Source organism: Chlorocebus sabaeus, chromosome 8, assembly GCF_047675955.1.
Source record: "Chlorocebus sabaeus isolate Y175 chromosome 8, mChlSab1.0.hap1, whole genome shotgun sequence".
Lineage (NCBI taxonomy): Eukaryota > Metazoa > Chordata > Mammalia > Primates > Cercopithecidae > Chlorocebus > Chlorocebus sabaeus.
This window is the reverse complement of record NC_132911.1, coordinates 98,476,966-98,495,056: the sequence shown is the minus strand read 5'-3', so window position 1 is coordinate 98,495,056 and position 18,091 is coordinate 98,476,966. Positions and strand designations below refer to the sequence as shown.

General features: G+C 40.3%; 1 protein-coding gene across 4 annotated transcripts in view; it reads right to left on the bottom strand.

Annotated features, from left to right (window-relative positions):
- Positions 1-18,091, bottom strand: part of DPY19L4 (dpy-19 like 4) — a 73,147-nt gene that overhangs the window by 42,532 nt on the left and 12,524 nt on the right. For all 4 annotated transcript variants that reach the window (XM_038000277.2, XM_038000274.2, XM_038000276.2 and 1 more), the window contains exons 3-6: positions 13,917-14,041; positions 10,529-10,619; positions 9,445-9,566; positions 9,189-9,334 (exon numbers count right to left, since the gene is read on the bottom strand). In XM_038000277.2, coding sequence (XP_037856205.2) covers positions 9,189-9,334; positions 9,445-9,566; positions 10,529-10,619; positions 13,917-14,041 — 484 coding nt within the window. The remainder of the gene's footprint in view (positions 1-9,188; positions 9,335-9,444; positions 9,567-10,528; positions 10,620-13,916; positions 14,042-18,091) is intronic.

Sequence of the window (18,091 nt, the reverse complement as noted above, 5' to 3'; positions counted from 1 at the left end):
GCCAGCCATTCCACCCACAAGTGACATCCTGGACAAGCCTCCCCTTTACCACCTCCCTCGACACCTATGCTACTCACTCTTTTCCCGTCACAATGCGTGGTGGGAGTAAGAACCAGAAGGCTAACAGTAGGAGGTGACAAAATCAAATAAGACCCACTTCTTTCCTGCAGTGGCAGAGTCTGGCAGATTGTAGCACAAACTAACAGCTCAAAACAGTAATTAGATCAATTTTGGAGTCCACAGACCTACTGATACATTCACAGAGATCTGAAACTTCTCTTTGAGTTTAATTTCATGTTTTCATTTTAATGATGTTTAGAAACATCACAGAATAAACACTATGCATCACATGGATGACCCCCATGGAACTCACTATTGCCAAAGGACTTCAGTGCTCACTTTTGTGTGGTGTTAACATCTAGTTGGCAATGCGGTACTACTTTAATTGGTTTGAGCTAATCAGAAAAAAATGACATAGTCTTAATAATAAATGATACATTGCCAAATAAAAACAAAACAATCACCCAGGCACAGTGGCTCATGTCTGTAATCCCAACACTTTGGGAGGCTGAGGTAGGCAGATTGCTTGAGCCCAGGAGTTCGAGACCAGCCTGGGCAACATGGTGGGCCACTTTTACTAAAAAAAAGCAGGGTGTGGTGGTGTACACCTGTCATCCCAGCTACTAGGGAAGCTGAGGTGGGAGGATCATCCGAGTCTAGGGAGGTTGATGCTGCAGTGAGCTGTGATCACATCACTGCACTTGAGCCTGGGTGATGGGAGTGAGACCCTATCTCAAAAAACCCGAAACAACAGCAACAAAACACCAATGTTTTGATCGCTATGGTAAAAAAAAAAAAAAAAAAAAAAAAAATTGTTTGTAGTAGACTAAACAGAGTCAAAATCATGAGAACTGAGTCATTCACAGCACCCAGTTGTACAGGTGTGTTACAGTTGCAAGAACCTGCTGACCTTGACTCTAAAGAGAAGAAAGAAGAGAAACAAACGAACCTGTTGCTGCACTGGTATCACATTTACACTGAGGGTGTGCAATTTGGTTTCAGTAAAATATCACTTTTACATAAATTAGTATTTTCAAGTAATATTTTACTGGTTATTATTTTATTGGTAAATTAGTTTCGATTTTATAGTGCATTTAAGTATAAGGAGCTTTACCTAGTTTATGTTTTATATTTAGGTAGCCTTATAATTCAAATTACTTAAGTCAACGCATGAATCCATGAGAATAACTTAAGTTTTAAATATTTATAACTGAAGTTTGAGAAACATGGAGTTAGATGACATATGTCTAAGTTTGGCATGTCAATGTATAATATGTGAAAGCTGAAAACCACCTATACAATGTCAATATAATGGCTGCACATTCCCTTGTACTAATGTATTACAATTAACGTAATCATTCTCCTCTGATTTTTTATATTATTACAAATGACTATATTACTATTATAAATTATAACTGTATTGTTTTTCAAATTATTACAAACAGGCTGGGCACAGTGGCTCATGCCTGTAATCCCAGCACTTTGGGAGGCCAAGGCAGGTGGATCACCTGAGGTCAGGAGTTCGAGATCAGCCTGGCCAACATGGTGAAACCATGTCTCTACTAAAAATACAAAAATTAGCTGGGCATGGTAGTGGGTGCCTATAACCCCAGCTACTCAGGAGGCTGAAGCAGGAGAATGACTTGAACCCAGGAGGCGGACACTGCAGTGAACCGAGATTGCACCCCTGCACTTTAGCCTGGGCAACAGAGCCAGACTCCATCTAAAAAAAAAAAAAAAAAAAAAAGGCCAGACACGGTGGCTCACACCTGTAATCCCAGCACTTTGGGACGCTGAGGCAGGCAGATCACCTGAGGTCCAGAGTTCGAGACCAGCCTGACCAACATGGAGGAACTGTGTCTCTACTAAAAACACAAAATTAGGTGGGCGTGGTGGTGCATGCCTGTAGTCCCAGCTACTCAGAAGGCTGAGGCAGGAGAATCACTTGAACCTGGAAGGCGGAGGTTGCGATGAGCTGAGATCGCGTCACTGCACTCTAGCCTGGGAAACAAGAGTGAAATTCCGTCTCAAAAAAAAAAAAAATTGCTACAAACAGTACTACAATACATAAATCAAAGTAACAAACTCTTTCCTTCCTTTTGAATTACTTCCTTGGAATAAAACAGAATTCCTGGGAGAAACTGCTCCCTAAAATTGAAAAAACGTATACCTCTACCAGCAGCCTGAGTATACCAACATCATTGCAACAGAATCAGTATCATGTGTTCCATTATTGTCTGCCAATTATATCTATATATACACTATATATAATACCTATATATGATATATACATTATATAAGATACATATCTATATATCATATCATTTATCTATATATCTATATATCAATTATATCTATATATCATATATACATATGACATGTACATTTCCTTGCACCTTATTCCTTTACTGTTACCGTTGTACAACTGTACAGTGTTACAATGTACAGTTCCTTTTTTGCCAAAGATTAAATACAGACTTTTAATCAAATATATTTTCAGCGCTCCTCAAATATAAAAATGTTCCCCCTGAAAGTGAAACCCAGGTATGTATTTGCATATGAGAAGATCATCCACATTTCCACATTGCTTGTATGTGGAGCCTGGACTCTGTTAGTCCATTTTGGTAGCAAGTCTTCAAAGGGAGTCATTCACCTCTGATTTTTCCCCCTACTACTATCTGTACAATGCCATTCCTGAAATCTCTTTAAATTTTCTAGTATACCTACACCTTTTAGTTTGAACAAACAGGAACTATTTTATAACCCTGCTTTCCCCTTCCAGTGTTAAGGAACAAGTAACATAAAATACCATTAAGAACACGAATAATCATAATATAACGGAAAGGGGCCGGGTGCGGTGGCTCAAGCCTGTAATCCCAGCACTTTGGGAGGCCGAGACGGGAGGATCACGAGGTCAGGAGATCAAGACCATCCTGGCTAACATGGTGAAACCCCGTCTCCACTAAAAAATACAAAAAACTAGCCGGGCGAGGTGGCGGGCACCTGTAGTCCCAGCTACTCGGGAGGCTGAGGCAGGAGAATGGCGTACACCCAGGAGGCGGAGCTTGCAGTGAGCTGAGATCCGGCCACTGCACTCCAGCCTGGGTGACAGAGCGAGACTCCATCTCAAATAAATAAATAAATAAATAAATAAATAAATAAATAAATAATGGAATGACTTTAGTATCCTTTTTATACTTTTCTAAGAAGTCATACATAAATATAAGCTATAAAGCTGACGAATAAAGAGACAGCATATTCTTTCATGGCATTAAAATGTATTTTGCAGTATAAGATACATACCAATAAAATATAAACGAAAAGCAAACAAACACATTTTTTAAAACTTAGCTATTAAGAACATTTCAACTGTCAAAAGACACATTTCAGTAGAATATACCAGGTCAATTTTTCTATTTAACTTCTACTCCAGCAATACAGCATACATCAATGACATCAAATAAGGCAGTCAGACTTCTGTTTATTTCTTACAATTCTCACTAAGATCTCTAAAGAGAGTCTTATTCTTTTGTTTAAGTGGCATAAGAGAGTCTTACTCTTTAACACCATTATGTTTACATGAGAAAGTATCTTTTCCTCTTCAAATATGAAGACAGATGTAGGGATTAAATGAAATTAATAGCAAGGTTAATTGAATGTGGTAGCCAGCCTCCAAGACGATCCCAATGATTCCTGCCTCCTAGTATTAATACCCTGTGTTGTCACCTCCCACACTGTACCAGGGGTCTGCGTGACTGACAAAATATGGCAGAGTGATGTTATATCATTTCTAAGATGAGGTTATAACAGATACCTGGCTTCCATTGTGAGACACTCTCATACTCTCTTGGATCATTCACTCTAAGGGAGACCAGCTGCCAAGTTGCATGCTGCCCTATGGAGAGGCCCATATGTAAGAAATTAAGGCCTCCCTGGCCAAAAGCCAGTACGGTACTGGGCCTCTGATAAATGGCCATGAGTGAGCTTGGAAGCAGATGCTTCAGCCCAGCCAGGCCTTCAGACCACACAGTACAAGCCAACATCATAAACGAAATCTCATGAGAGACCCTGAGCTAGAACCACCGATCTAAACCTCTTGGGATTCCTGACCCACAGAAATATGTGAGATGTTTGTTGTTTTAAGCTGTTAAATTTCGGGTGATCCGTTATGCAGCAATAACTAATACATCACACAATCAAAAAAGCAATCCTTTTATTTTTATTTATTTTGAAACAGACTCTCACTCTGTCACCCTGGCTGGAGTGCAGTGGCGTGATCTCAGCTCACTGCAGCCTCTGCCTCTCAAGTTGAAGCATTTCTCCTGCCTCAGACTCCGGAGTAGCTGGGACTACAAGCACCCGCCACCACATCTGGCTAATTTTTTTATTTTTAGTGGAGACAGGGTTTCACCTTGTTGGCAAGGCTGGTCTTGAACTCCCAGCCTCAAGTGATCCATCCGCCTCAACCTCCCTAAATGCTGGGATTACAGGCATGAGCCACTGCACCCAGACAAGAAAGCAATCCTTTTAGAAAGTCTGTATTTATTTTATTTTATTTTTTATTTTTTAATTATTTATTTTTCTTGAGACAGAGTCTTGCTCTGTTACCCAGGTTGGAGCGCAGTGGCATGATCTCGGCTCACTGCAAGCTCTGCCTCCCGGGTTCATGCTATTCTCCTGCCTCAGCCTCCCGAGTAGCTGGGACTACAGGCGTATGCCACCATGCCTGGCTAATTTTTTGTATTTTTAGTAGAGACGGGGTTTCACCATGTTAGCCAGGATGGTCTTGATCTTCTGACCTTGTGATCCACCTGTCTCGGCCTCCCAAAGTGCTGGGATTACAGGTGTGAGCCACCGCGCCCGGCTAGAAAGTCTGTATTTTAAATAATACAATAATCATTTGTATTAAATATCACTTCATTCATTCATTTAGTTTTGAGACAGGGTCTCTCTCTGTCACACAGGCTGAAGTGTAGTGGCACAGTCAATAGCTCACTGCAGCCTCAGGCTTAAGTGATCCTACTGCCTCAGCTTCCCAAGTAGCTGGGATTGCAGGCAAACACCACCAAGCCTGGCTATTTTTTTTTTAAGTGGAGATGATGAGGTCTCACTATGTTGCCCAGACAGGTCTCAAACTTCAGGTCTCATGTGATCCTCCTACCTGGGCCTCCCAAAGTGCTAGAATTATAGATGTGAGCCACTGCACCTGGCCCCACTTCACTTTAAAATACAAGAATTGGCCAAGCAGAGTGGCTCACATCTGTAATCCCGGCACTTTGGGAGGCTGAGGCGGGTGGATCACTTGAGGTCAGGAGTTCAAGACCAGCCTGGCCAACAAAGCGAAACCCCATCTCTACTAAAAATACAAAAATTAGCTGGGCGTGGTGGCGGGCACCTGTAATCCCAGCTACTCAGGAGGCTGAGTCAGGAGAATCACTTGAACCTAGAGGGCAGAGGTTGCAGTGAGCTGAGATCGTGCCACTGCACTCCAGCCTGGGCGACAGGAGCAAGAATCCATCTCAAAACATAACTAAATAAAATAAAATAAAAGACTTTTGGTGGGGCATGGTGGCTCATGCCTGTAATCTCAGCACTTTGGGAAGCCAAGGCAGGCGGATCACCTGAGGTCAGGAGTTTGAGACCAGCCTGGGAAACATGGTGAAACTGCGACTTTACCAAAAAAAATAAAAATTAGTCAGGCATTAGCTGGGCGCGGTGGCTCACGGCTGTAATCCCAGCACTTTGGGAGGCCGAGGTGGCGGATCAGTTGAGGTCAGAAGTTCAAGAACAGCCTGGCCAATATGGTGAAACCCCATCTCTACTAAAAATACAAAAAAAATAGCTGGGTATTGTGGTATGTGCCTGCAATCCCAGCTACTTGGGAGGCTGAGGCAGGAGAACTGCTTCAACCTGGGAGGCGGAGGTTGCAGTGAGCCAAGATGGCGCCACTGCACTCCAGCCTGGGCAACAGAAAGACTCCATCTCAAAAAAAAAAAAAAAAAATTAGCCAGGCATGGTGGCATGTGCCTGTAGTCCCAGCTACTGGGGAGGCTGAAGTGGGAGAATCACTGCATCCATAAGCCAGAGGGTGCAGTGAGCCGCGATTGTGCCATTGTACTCCAAGCCTGAGCAACAGAGTGAGACTCTGTCTCAAAATAAAAGTAAGAAAATGAATAAATAAAATATAGGCTCTGTCTCAAAATAAAACTAAAAAAATAAAATAAAATATAAGACTTTCTTTTTTTTTTTGAGACGGAGTCTTGCTCTGTCACCCAGGCTGGAGTGCATGGCGAGATCTCGGCTTGCTGCAAGCTCTGTCTCCCAGGTTCACGCCATTCTCCTGCCTCAGTCTCCTGAGTAGCTGGGACTACAGGCACCTGCCACCACATCCTGCTAATTTTTTGCATTTTTAGTAGAGATGGGGTTTCACCGTGTTAGCCAGAATGGTCTCAATCTTCTGACCTTGTGATCCACCCACCTCGGCCTCCCAAAGTGCTGGGATTACAAGCAAGAGCCACTGCGCCCAGCCATAAAATATAAGACTTTCTAAACCTAGTCTATGAGTATTATTATAACTTTCTTTCTAAAAATAAATCTTAATAGAATTTTAGAAAAGTACACAGCAACTCAAAATGTCCTCTAACAGGCACTTTCTGACATAACAAAAAATCATCTTGTCCTCCTACTTGCCAGACTGGATTTTCTATACTAAAAGGAACCAAAGCGCCAATGAGAAATGGCTGTTTACAAATCTTCTGCAGCAAAACTGCAAACCTACTCACCTTGTTGAGCCAGAAAACAAGAAAGCTTTCAAAGACTAACTAAGTTGTGTAAAAAGAACTCAGGAGCCAGCCTGAAAGGTACTCCTATTAACCAAGGTTGTGACAATTTGAGCAACAGAAGAACATTGATCATAATGGACTGAATCAATGAAATGAATTAAAATGAATCACTGAATCAATAAAAATCCGTAAGTACAGAAAGATGCTTATAAAAGAGAACACCAGAATCAAAGGTTTTTGTCACTATCTGGGAAAGCTATTAAATTAATCTCTTATTTAGAACTTGGTAAATTGAAATTAAGCATTTGTCCTCACTTTCTAACAGTGACTAAATTTGAAGGTAACCGGCCGGGCGCGGCGGCTCACGCTTGTAATCCCAGCACTTTGGGAAGCCGAGGCGGGTGTATCACGAGGTCAGGAGATTGAGACCATGGTGAAACCTCGTCTCTACAAAAAATACAAAAAATTAGCCGGGCGTGGTGGCAGCACCTGTAGTCCCAGCTGTTCAGGAGGCTGAGGCAGGAGAATCGCGTGAACTCGGGAGGCGGAGCTTGCAGTGAGCCAAGATGGCGCCACTGCACTCCAGCCTGGGCTACAGAGCGAGACTTCATCTCAAAGGGAAAAAAAAAATTTTTTAAAGTAACCAAAAAGCCCTGGTTAATGAAGAAAAATTCTACTTTTGAAGAATGAAGAATGTAGCTAATGAAAATAGAAAAATACAATTTTATAAACCCTAATAAAATTATTACTTTAAGGCAAAGGTTATAAACTGGTGTTACAACTATTAGGTAAATGCTTAATGGCAAAAAGGACATTCATTTGGTGCTAAAAAACACCACACAGATTATTCTCCAGTTATTAGAGAAAAACATAACTATTCAATGGAGAGATCAGACTGCCATTCCCCCAAACCAGCAGTCAGTCTCAGCTTCACTAGGGGTTGATCAATTAAATATAACTTCTACTGTCATGGAACATGAAAAATATATAATCTAGCATATATTTCAACCAGAACTGTTTATTTTGAACCCATCAAGCCTTTACATATAATTTCCAGATGACAGAAACACAGGAGATAAAGGTAAAAGCTAAATGACACCACAGGATGCAACAAGACTTAGTCTCTTCAACATAAAAAGGGGGACTATGTTAGATTTAGAGTATCAAGGAACAGAACAACCAGATGCACTATGGAGTCCCGGATTAAATCCTGATTTGCATAAATCAGGTATATAGAGTATTTCAGGGTCAACCAGGGAAACTGTAATAAGGTCGGGTATTAGATAAGATAAAATATTACTGAATGTAAAGGCAGTGACAGTTGAACAGAGAAAGCAGCATTAAAAAAAAAAAAGTATTGCAGCCAGGCGCAGTGGCTCACACCGGTAATCCCAGCACTCTGGGAGGCCAAGGCGGGTGGATCACGAGGTCAGGAGATCGAGACCATCCTGGCCAAGATAGTGAAACCCCATCTCTACTAAAAACACAAAAAAATTAGCCAGGCTTGGTGGCGGGCGCCTGTAGTCCCAGCTACTCCGGAGGCTGAGGCAAGAGAATGGCGGGAACCCAGGAGGTGGAGCTTGCAGTGAGCTGAGATCGCGCCACTGCACTCCAGCCTGGGTGACAGAGCAAGACTCCATCTCAAAAAAACAAAACAAAACAAAAAAAACAGTTTTTTTTTTTTTTTTTTGGTAAATTACTGATTTTAGTAAAAAATACATATACAAATACATAGATGAATATACACACACATTCACCTAGAAGAAGACCCAAAATTCAGATTCTAAGGATTAGGATGAATTAAAAAAAAGAGAAAGATCCAAAAGAATATGCTGGTATATTATGTCTCAATTTTTGCATGTAGTGGCATAAAACAACACAAATGTATTATCTCACAAAGGCCAGCAGAGTATGGCTGGATGCTCTGCTTAGCATCCCTAAGCTAAAATCAAGGCATCAGCCAGGGCTACAGTTTTCATCAGGGGCTTGTAGTCCTCTTACAATCTCATTGGCTACTAGCAGAATTCATTTCCTCCTTGCTTCATACCTGCAGTGGTGCAGAAAATCCTTCTCATACCTCAAATCTCTCTGACCTCTCTTTCTACACAGGCTGGAGAAAGCACTTTGGTTTTAAGGGCTCACGTGATTAGACCAGGCCCACAGGGTAATCTTTCCAATCTGTCTAATGTGCTATATAAAGTATTATAATCATGGGAATGGCATCTCATCATATTCATAGGTTCTGAGAATTAGAGTGAGGAATGTTGGGGAGGGGAGGCATTTTCAGAACTCTGACTACTACAGTCACAAAAAGTTTTTAAAAATCAATTAAAACAGCTTTCTTACCTGTTAATAATGAACCATGCAACAGTAAGCATTCCTGCTAGCCACGTTCCACTCATAAGCCAACTTGTAACAAATAAAGCAGTAACATATATTCCTTGCAATCCAAAAACAATGCCAATATAGAAATACACTGGCTCAATAATCTCCTATGTGGAAAAAACAGAAAGAGAACAAGATAATAGGATGGCATTAAATAATTCGAGGATTCATGACTACATGAGAAAATAAATAATAGGGTCCAAAGAAAAATACATACATTGCTCCCAGTGGCTTGATATAAAACGCTAGCAATAAGTTCCGGATATAGAGACATTTGCTGCACTGCATTTATAGTCTTCAGAGATACAGTTTTGTTATTGTGTGTCAGTTCATAAACACCTAAAGACAGAAAGATTTTTCTCCAGATTATTTATTCTGTTTCACAGTAATTAAAAATGTCATTCATTAGTCCTTAAATATTTAATATTATTATCAAGAAAGATCCCAAATAGAATACTCCATACTGCATTTTCCAATTTTTAACAATTTAGCACAATAAAGAGAAATATCTATATTCTGAGACAAATCCCCACATGAAAGGTCCCAATATAGTAGAACAGAGATTATTAGAGGCTGGGAAGAGCAGAGGGGAGGGGAGGATAGGGAGAGATTGGTTAATGGATACAAAATTACAGCTAGATAGGAAAAATAACTTCTAGTATTCTGTAGTACTATAGAATGAATATGGTTAACAACAATTTAGCGTATATTTTCAAAAAGCTGAGAGTCGATTTTGGATATTCATAACACAAGGAAGTGACATATGTCCAATGTGATGGATACTCTAACTACTCTGATTTGATGATTATACATTGTGTATAATATGAAAATATCACTCCCCATAAATATGCACAATTACTACATGTCGAGTAAAAATAAGAGGAGGAGGAAAGGTTCTAAAATAGAAGAACAATGTTTTATTTAAGAAAAATGTTGACATTATGGCCAGGCTCGGTGGCTCACACCTGTAATCCCAGCATTTTGGGAGGCCAAGGCAGGCGGATCATGAGGTCAGGAGATCGAGATCAGCCTGGCCAACATGGTGAAACCCCGTCTCTACTAAGTATACAAAAATTAGCCGGGCATGGTGGCATGCGCCTTTAATCCCAGCTACTCAGGAGGCTGAGGCAGGAGAATTGCTTGAACCCGGGAGGTGGAGTCTGCAGTAAGCCAAGATCGCACCACTGCACTCCAGCCTGGGTGACAAAGCAAGACTCCATCTTGGGGAAAAAAAGAAAAGAAAAGAAAAGAAAAGAAAAAGGAAAATATTGTTATTAAAAATGTAACTGTGGTTATCATACCTCTTTCAAATGAAGGTGCCTTTAACATATCTTTATAATAGGAGTAATAAATGGCACTGTCACCCTGAAACGTGATTTCCCGTTCAAGCTCCTAAAAGAAAATGAAATAGTTATTTAAAATTTGATTTTTTTCTTTTTTTTTTTTTTTGAGACAGAGTCTTGCTCTGTCGCCCAGGCTGGAGTGTAGTGGTGCAATCTCGGCTCACTGCAAGCTCCGCCTCCTGGGTTCACGCCATTCTCCTGCCTCAGCCTCCAAGTAGCTGGGACCACAGGCGCCCGCCACCACGCCCGGCTATTTTTTTGTATTTTCAGTAGAGACAGGGTTTCACTGTGTTAGTCAGGATGGTCTCCATCTCCAGACCTCATGATCCGCCCACCTTGGCCTCACAAAGTGCCGGGATTACAGGTATGAGCTACCGCGCCTGGCCCTAAGATTTAATTATTTTTGCTTTTCAAGAGATGGAGTCTCTCTCTGTTACCCAGGCTGGTGTGCAAAGGCACACTCATGGCTCACTGAAACCTCAAATGATCCTCCCACCTCAGCCTACCCAGTAGCTAGGACTACAGGCACATGGCCGACGTTTTTTTTGTTTTTTTGTAAAGAAGGGGGTCTCACAATGTTGTCTAGGCTGGATTTTCTGAAGTTTTCAATTTCAGCCTCTGGCCCAGCGTGGTGGCTCACGCCTGTAATCCCAGCACTTTCAGAGGCCGAAGCGGGTGGATCACTTGAGGTCAGGAGTTTGAGAATAGCCTGGCTAACATGGTGAAACCCTGTCTCTACTAAAAATACAAAAATTAGCCAGGCGTCGTGGTGTGTGCCTGTAACCCCAGCTACTCGGGAGGTGGGAGAATCGCTTGAACCCAGGAGGCAAAGGTTGCAGTGAGCTGAGATCACACCACTGCACTGCAGACTGGGACACAGAGCGAGACTCCGTCTCCAAAAATAATAACAGTAATAATAAAATAAAATAAATTTCAGCCTCAATCTTCTGTCTTCCTTCTCACCTTCCAAATTCTCACCTTCCAAATTAACATATTAATAATATTTATCCTTTTATTCAAAGACATGAATTTTCTTTAATTACTAGTGGCTCCATTAATGAGGAACTTAACTTTTTAGTAATCTGGCAATAATTTTAATGAAACATTAAGGTTTAAAATGAATTGTAAATCACAAGTCATCACTTGTTATATATAATATATATCAGGAAAATCTAGAAGGAAAACCACAAGACATGCCCTAAGAATAGCAAGAATAGTAAGACAGGCAATAACGAACAATAGTTGAAGTGTTAGAACTCCATAATAAAAAGACAAGTTTAAGGAGAAAGTCATATTTTCTATCACTGTTCCACATCTCTATGTATCCAGAACAGCAAGTCTTTAATTAGTACTTTGCAAGAGCACCAGATACTTAATCAGTACTCTACACATGAACTTCCAGAGGTACAGCAAATCTTAAAATTCCTACAATCAGGCTAATTAGAATTAAGAATATAATAGTAAAAATAACATTAGAAGGCCTTGTGCTTTTTAGACTGAATCAAAATTTTATGAATCTATAATCTTTTAAAATCAAATGAATTATTTTTATGCATAATATGTATCAATTAATACAAAAACAAAAGATATTAGAGGACTTTTCACAAAGTTTGATCAACAGAATTTCCTAAAATGTTAACGGATGTTACCAAAAAAGAATTCTGTAGTTAAATAAGTTCTGAGAAAGACTAGATTAAACAAAGTTAAATAGCTTTATTATAAGACTTTTCAGAGTTTCAGTATATCTTATATATTGTGACTCTCCAAGAGGAAGTCTTTTCAGATCTATTTTTCCCCATCTTGAGTTTGCTATGGTCTGAATATATGTGTCCTCCTAAAATACATATGCTGAAACCTAACACCCAATGAGAAGATATTTGGAAGTGGGATATCTGGGAGGTGATTAGGTCATGAGGGCAGTTCCCTCATGAATGGGATTAATGTCCTTATAAAAGAGGCCCCACAGAGATCCCTTGCTCCTTCCACCATGTGAGGATGCAGCAAGATGATCCCTGCTATAAACCAGGAAGCAAGCCCTCACCAGACATCAAATCTGCCCATGCCTTATCTAGGACTTCTCAGCATCCAGAACTGTGAGAAATAAATTTCTGCTGCTTATAAGCCATTCTGTTGTTTATAAGCTTATGGTACTTTGTTATAGCAGTCTGAATGAACTAAGAGCTTCCTGACCTAAACAAATTACTTAAAATTTTGTTTTATGAATGCAAACATTTGTTTCTAAGATTTCAAAGATGTAAACTCTCAATCAGTGCTTCTCAAGTCTACTGGGTATATGAAACACCTGAAGACCTTATTAAACTGTAGATTCTGATTTTAAAGTGGAGTCTAAGAGTCTATGATTCTGAAAAAGCTCCCAGATTCTGCCAATGCTCCTGACCCATACACAAAGCTTTGTAAAACAAAGTTCTTAATGAAGGCCTTCTAATTTTCAAAGCTTTGGTTATTCTCAGTTCTGCCTATACAACATAATCACCTAAAAATATTCATCGACATACTGATTGCAGCATGTCCCACTGCCTCTACCTAAGAATCTGAGAGGGAGGTTATCTTTGAAAGCTCCCTAGATGATTCTGTTATACATCCACTGTTGAGAACTGCAGTTAATCTGCATAACATTTCCAGGGAAATAATACATGCTACAGTAATAGCTAAATCAAGACAGACGTAGTCATTACTCAGTTAAATGTCTTGATGGTGTTAATTAAACCAATTGCTTTAAAATACTTGGTCAGCTTGACTAAAAAATAAGAACAACAAAAAACCCAGTTTGGGCTCAAAAATTTAAAAACTCTACAAAGCCAAGAGGACTTTGCAAACAAACTTATTCAAAAGTCAAACTATGAAATTATGAATACAACTACAGCAACTGAAGAATCTGTGGAAATATATATGATTGAAAACCAGACACTAAACACAGTAATGAGGCAAAATCTTAATACTATGTGATGCCTGTTAATCCCTTTCAACTCCCTCAAAAACATTCTAATCATGTGATCTAAAAATTAAAATATTTTAATACTAAAACTTCCAGATTGTTTCTGAAATGTGAACTACCTACCAAAACTATGAAAAGGCTGGCTAAACTCCCTAATATTTCACTGTCATCAAAAGTCCCTGATAAGTTAATTGCACCCTCATAGTTTTATTCTATGAAATACACTATTAAGTATTTTAAGGTTGATACTGTAACTATATTCTCAAAAGAGCTTCTGGAGCACTTTGTTCCTAATAGCCATAAATAAGACAGCACTTGTCATACTTATCATACATATATTCTGGCTCCCTGGGAAAAAACTTTCATGTGCTCAAAATTCTTTCTTCTTACCTGCCTGTTGGAAAACCAGAATTTCCGTTCATGGTATGCTGATAAGTAGAGAGCATACATCATACCACTAGTAACCGCTGCAAGACAGCCAATGAAAATCTTTGCAAAGCGTTGAAATAATACATCTGAAAAGCATATTAAAAGTAATCAAAAGGTAATATGTACCCTTGATATGATGTGATTAAAAATGGCATTCTACCTCTATGGTCTTTGTCCCCAAAACCCACAACTAGAGTCTAATTGTGAGAAAAGCATCAGATAAATTCCAATAGAGGGTCATCCTATAAATATATCTCTCAAACCGTCAAGGTCATCAAAAACAAGAGCTTGAGAAAGTATCAAAGCCAAGAGAAGCTTAACAGACATAACAACAGACATAATAAGTGTCACGTGGTATCATGGATGGGATACTGGGACAGAAAAAAGACATTACGGGTTGGAAATGGTGGCACTTTGGGAGGCCAAGGCGGGCAGATCACTTGAGGTCAGGAGTTTGAGACCAGCCTGGCCAACATGGTGAAACTAAAATACAAAAATTAGCTGGGTGTGGTGGCGCACACTTGTAATCCCAGCTACTCGGGAGGCTGAGGCACAAGAATCATTGAATCTGGGAGGTGGAGGTTGCAGTATGCTGAGATCACGCCACTGCACTCCAGCCTGAGGGACAGAGCGAGATTCCATCTCAAAAAAAAAAAAAAAAAAAAGGCTGGGCGCAGTGGCTCACGCCTGTAATCCCAGCACTTTGGGAGGCCGAGACCGGCGGATCACGAGATCAGGAGATCAAGACCATCCTGATTAACACGGTGAAACCCCGTCTTTACTAAAAATACAAAAAATTAGCCGGGCATGGTGGCGGGCGCCTGTAGTCCCAGCTACTCGGGAGGCTGAGGCAGGAGAATGGCGTGAACCTGGGAGGCAGAGCTTGCAGTGGGCCGAGATCATGCTACTGCACGCCAGCCTGGGCGACAGAGCAAGACACCGTCTCAAAAAGAAAAAAAGAGAAAAAAAAAAAATATATATATATATATATACACACACACACACACACACATATGGTAAAAAATAAGGAAATCTGAATAACATATGATCCTAAGTTAATAATAATGTATCAGTATTGCTTCATTAATTCTAACAAATGTACCATACTAATGTAAAATGTTAATAAGGAAACTCCATATGTGGGAGAGTGTAATATAGGAACTGTATCTGCTCAATTCTTCTGCAAATCTAAAATTGTTTTAAAAATTAAAGTATAGGCCGGGCGCCATGGCTCATGTCTGTAATCCCAACACTTTGGGAGGCCAAGGCGGGTGGATCACCTGAAGTCAGGAGTTCGAGACCAGCCTGGCCAATCTGGTGAAACCCTGTCTCTACTAAAAATACAAAAATTAGCTGGGTGGGGTGGCGGGTGCCTGTAATCCCAGCTACTCAGGAGGCTGAGGCAGGAGAATCACTTGAACCTGGGAGGCGGAGGTTGCAGTGAGCATAGATCGCGCCACTGTACTCCAGCCTGGGTGACAGAGCAAGACTCTGTCTCAAAAAAATAATAAAATAAAAAAATAAAATAAGATAAAATTTAAAGTCTATATTCTGCAAGAGGAAAAAGTTCTAAGATCTGTGTCACAACATAAATATACTTAACACAATAGAACACTACACTTAAAAATGGTTAAGATGGGCCAGGCCCAGTGGCTCATGCCTGTAATCTCAGCACTTTGGGAGGCCAAGGCGGGAGGATCATGAGGTCAGAAGATTGAGACCATCCTGGCTAACACGGTGAAACCCTGTTTCTACTAAAAAATACAAAAAATTAGCCAGGCGTGGTGGCAAGCGCCTGTGGTCCCAGCTACTTGGGAGGCTGAGGCAGGAGAATGCAGTGAACCTGGAGGCGGAGCTTGCAGTGAGCAGAGATCACACCACTGTGCTCCAGCCTGGGTGACAGAGCGAGACTCTGTTAAAAAAAAAAAAAAAAGTGGTTAAGATGAAGCTAAGTGTGGTGGCTTATGCCTGTAACCCCAACACTTCCAGAGGCAGGCAGAATGCTTGAGCTAATGAGTTCGAAACCAGACTGGGTAACACGGTAAAAGCATGTCTCTTCAAAAAATTAGCCCGTGTGGTGGCGGGGAGGCTGAAGCAGGAGAATCGCTTTAGCCCAGGAGGCAGAGGTTGTAGTGAACGGAGATGGCACCACTGCACTCCAGCCTGGGCGACACAGCCAGATCTTGTCTCAAAAAAAAAAGAAAGAAAGAAAGGGTAAAATGGTACAAAATTAACCTATGAATATCAAAAAGTAATCCAAAGGAATGTAGGACCCAATGTCTAAAAAAAGTACAGGCTCATTCAGAAATTATTTTTTTTCTTTTCAGGATCTTTTCTTCACTGAAGAATAATTCACTATAAACCTAAAGCCATGTAAAATGTACAACTCAGTAAGTTTTGATTATCATGTTTTAAAAGATCACATACAACTGTTATATATGGACACAAACTACTTCTTTTTTAAATTTTATTTTATTTTTGTAGAGACAGGATTCTTGCCATGTTGCCCAGGCTGGTCTCAAACCTTGGTCTCAAGAGATCCTTCCACTTTGGCCTCCTAAAGTGCTGAATTACGGGCATGAGCCACTGCATCCAGCCTGTAACTGCCTCTTAATGAAATAACGTAAGATACATTTGGATTTTGTATACAAAAGATGATTCAGTCCTGCTACAGCCATTGAGTATAATATGCATAATAAATAAAATAAGGGACTAAAGGCCTAAAACCCAGTGTTCTGTTACCAAATGACTGACAGTAAAAATCAACTTGATATTTTTTAGCTAAACTAAAATTTTAGTTATTTTTATAACATTATTTAATACATAATAGTTTGCATAGCATGTTGCAATTGTGTTGTTATGCAAACTAGTATAGCATAATTAAATATCGATAAATTAATAATCATATTCTAAATGTTTGAAAAACACTTGGCAATAAATCCAATATTAGCATCAATGTGACACAAGTGTTTTAAAATTTCTGTTTCGCCGGCGTGGTGGCTCACGCCTGTAATCCCAGCTCTTTGGGAGGCTGAGGTGGGCGGATCACCTGAGGTCAGGAGTTTGAGACCAAATACAGCCAACATAGTAAAACCCCATCTCTACTAAAAATACAAAACTAGCTAGGCGTGGTGGTGCATGCCTGTAATCCCAGCTACTGGGAGGCTGAGGCAGGAGAATTGCTTGAACCCGAGAGGTGGAGGTTGCAGTGAGCTGAGATCACACCAGTGCACTCCAGCCTGGGCCACAAGAGCGAAACTCCATCTCAAAATAAAATAAAATTTCCAGTAGCATGTTTAAAGCATCTGGCATGGTTCCTGATATACAGTACGAGCTCAGCAAATATTGGCTATCATTATTGTGCCACATAAGCATACCTGAAAAAATATATGAAATCATTAAAGCAATGTTGAGACAATATGAATGAACTATAAAAACTAGTAAGAAAAGTAATCTAGGGTGGCAGTTTGGCAAAAGCACTTAGAAATTTCTAAATGGATTTCCTGGGTTTTTTTTTTTTCCATTAAGGCTTAGACAATGGCAAATTAATCCTACTTATCAGGAACTATTATAAAAAGTATATTCAACCAATTTCTATATATAAATGCCTAACCTTAATAATACTTTTTTTTTTTTTTTTTTTTGAGACAGAGTTTCGCTCTTGTTGCCCAGGCTGGAGTGCAATGGCATGATCTCAACTCACTGCAACCTCCACCTCCCGGGTTCAAGCAATTCTCCTGCCGCAGCCTCCCGAGTAGCTGGGATTACAGGCATGAGCCACCACGCCTGGCTAATTTTGTATTCTGAGTAGAGACGGAGTTTCTCCATGTTGGTCAAGCTGGTCTTGAACTCCAGACCTCAGGTGATCCGCCCACCTCGGCCTCCCAAAGTGCTGGGATTACAGGCATGAGCCACCACGTCTGGCAATAATAAATATTTCACTTCTGTAAGGAGTCAAAGATGGAGTAGACATCAAGCTTTCAGTGTTTGGTATAAGTACATGTATTTTAGAGAAAATAAGGAGCTCTGGGTCCTAGAAATTGTCTTAAAATATAACCATTTTAGTTTGAAAATCTAAAAGGATCTGACTTTAAGCTGTTAGTCACAAACCAGCCTAATCAGATAACTTCTATGTG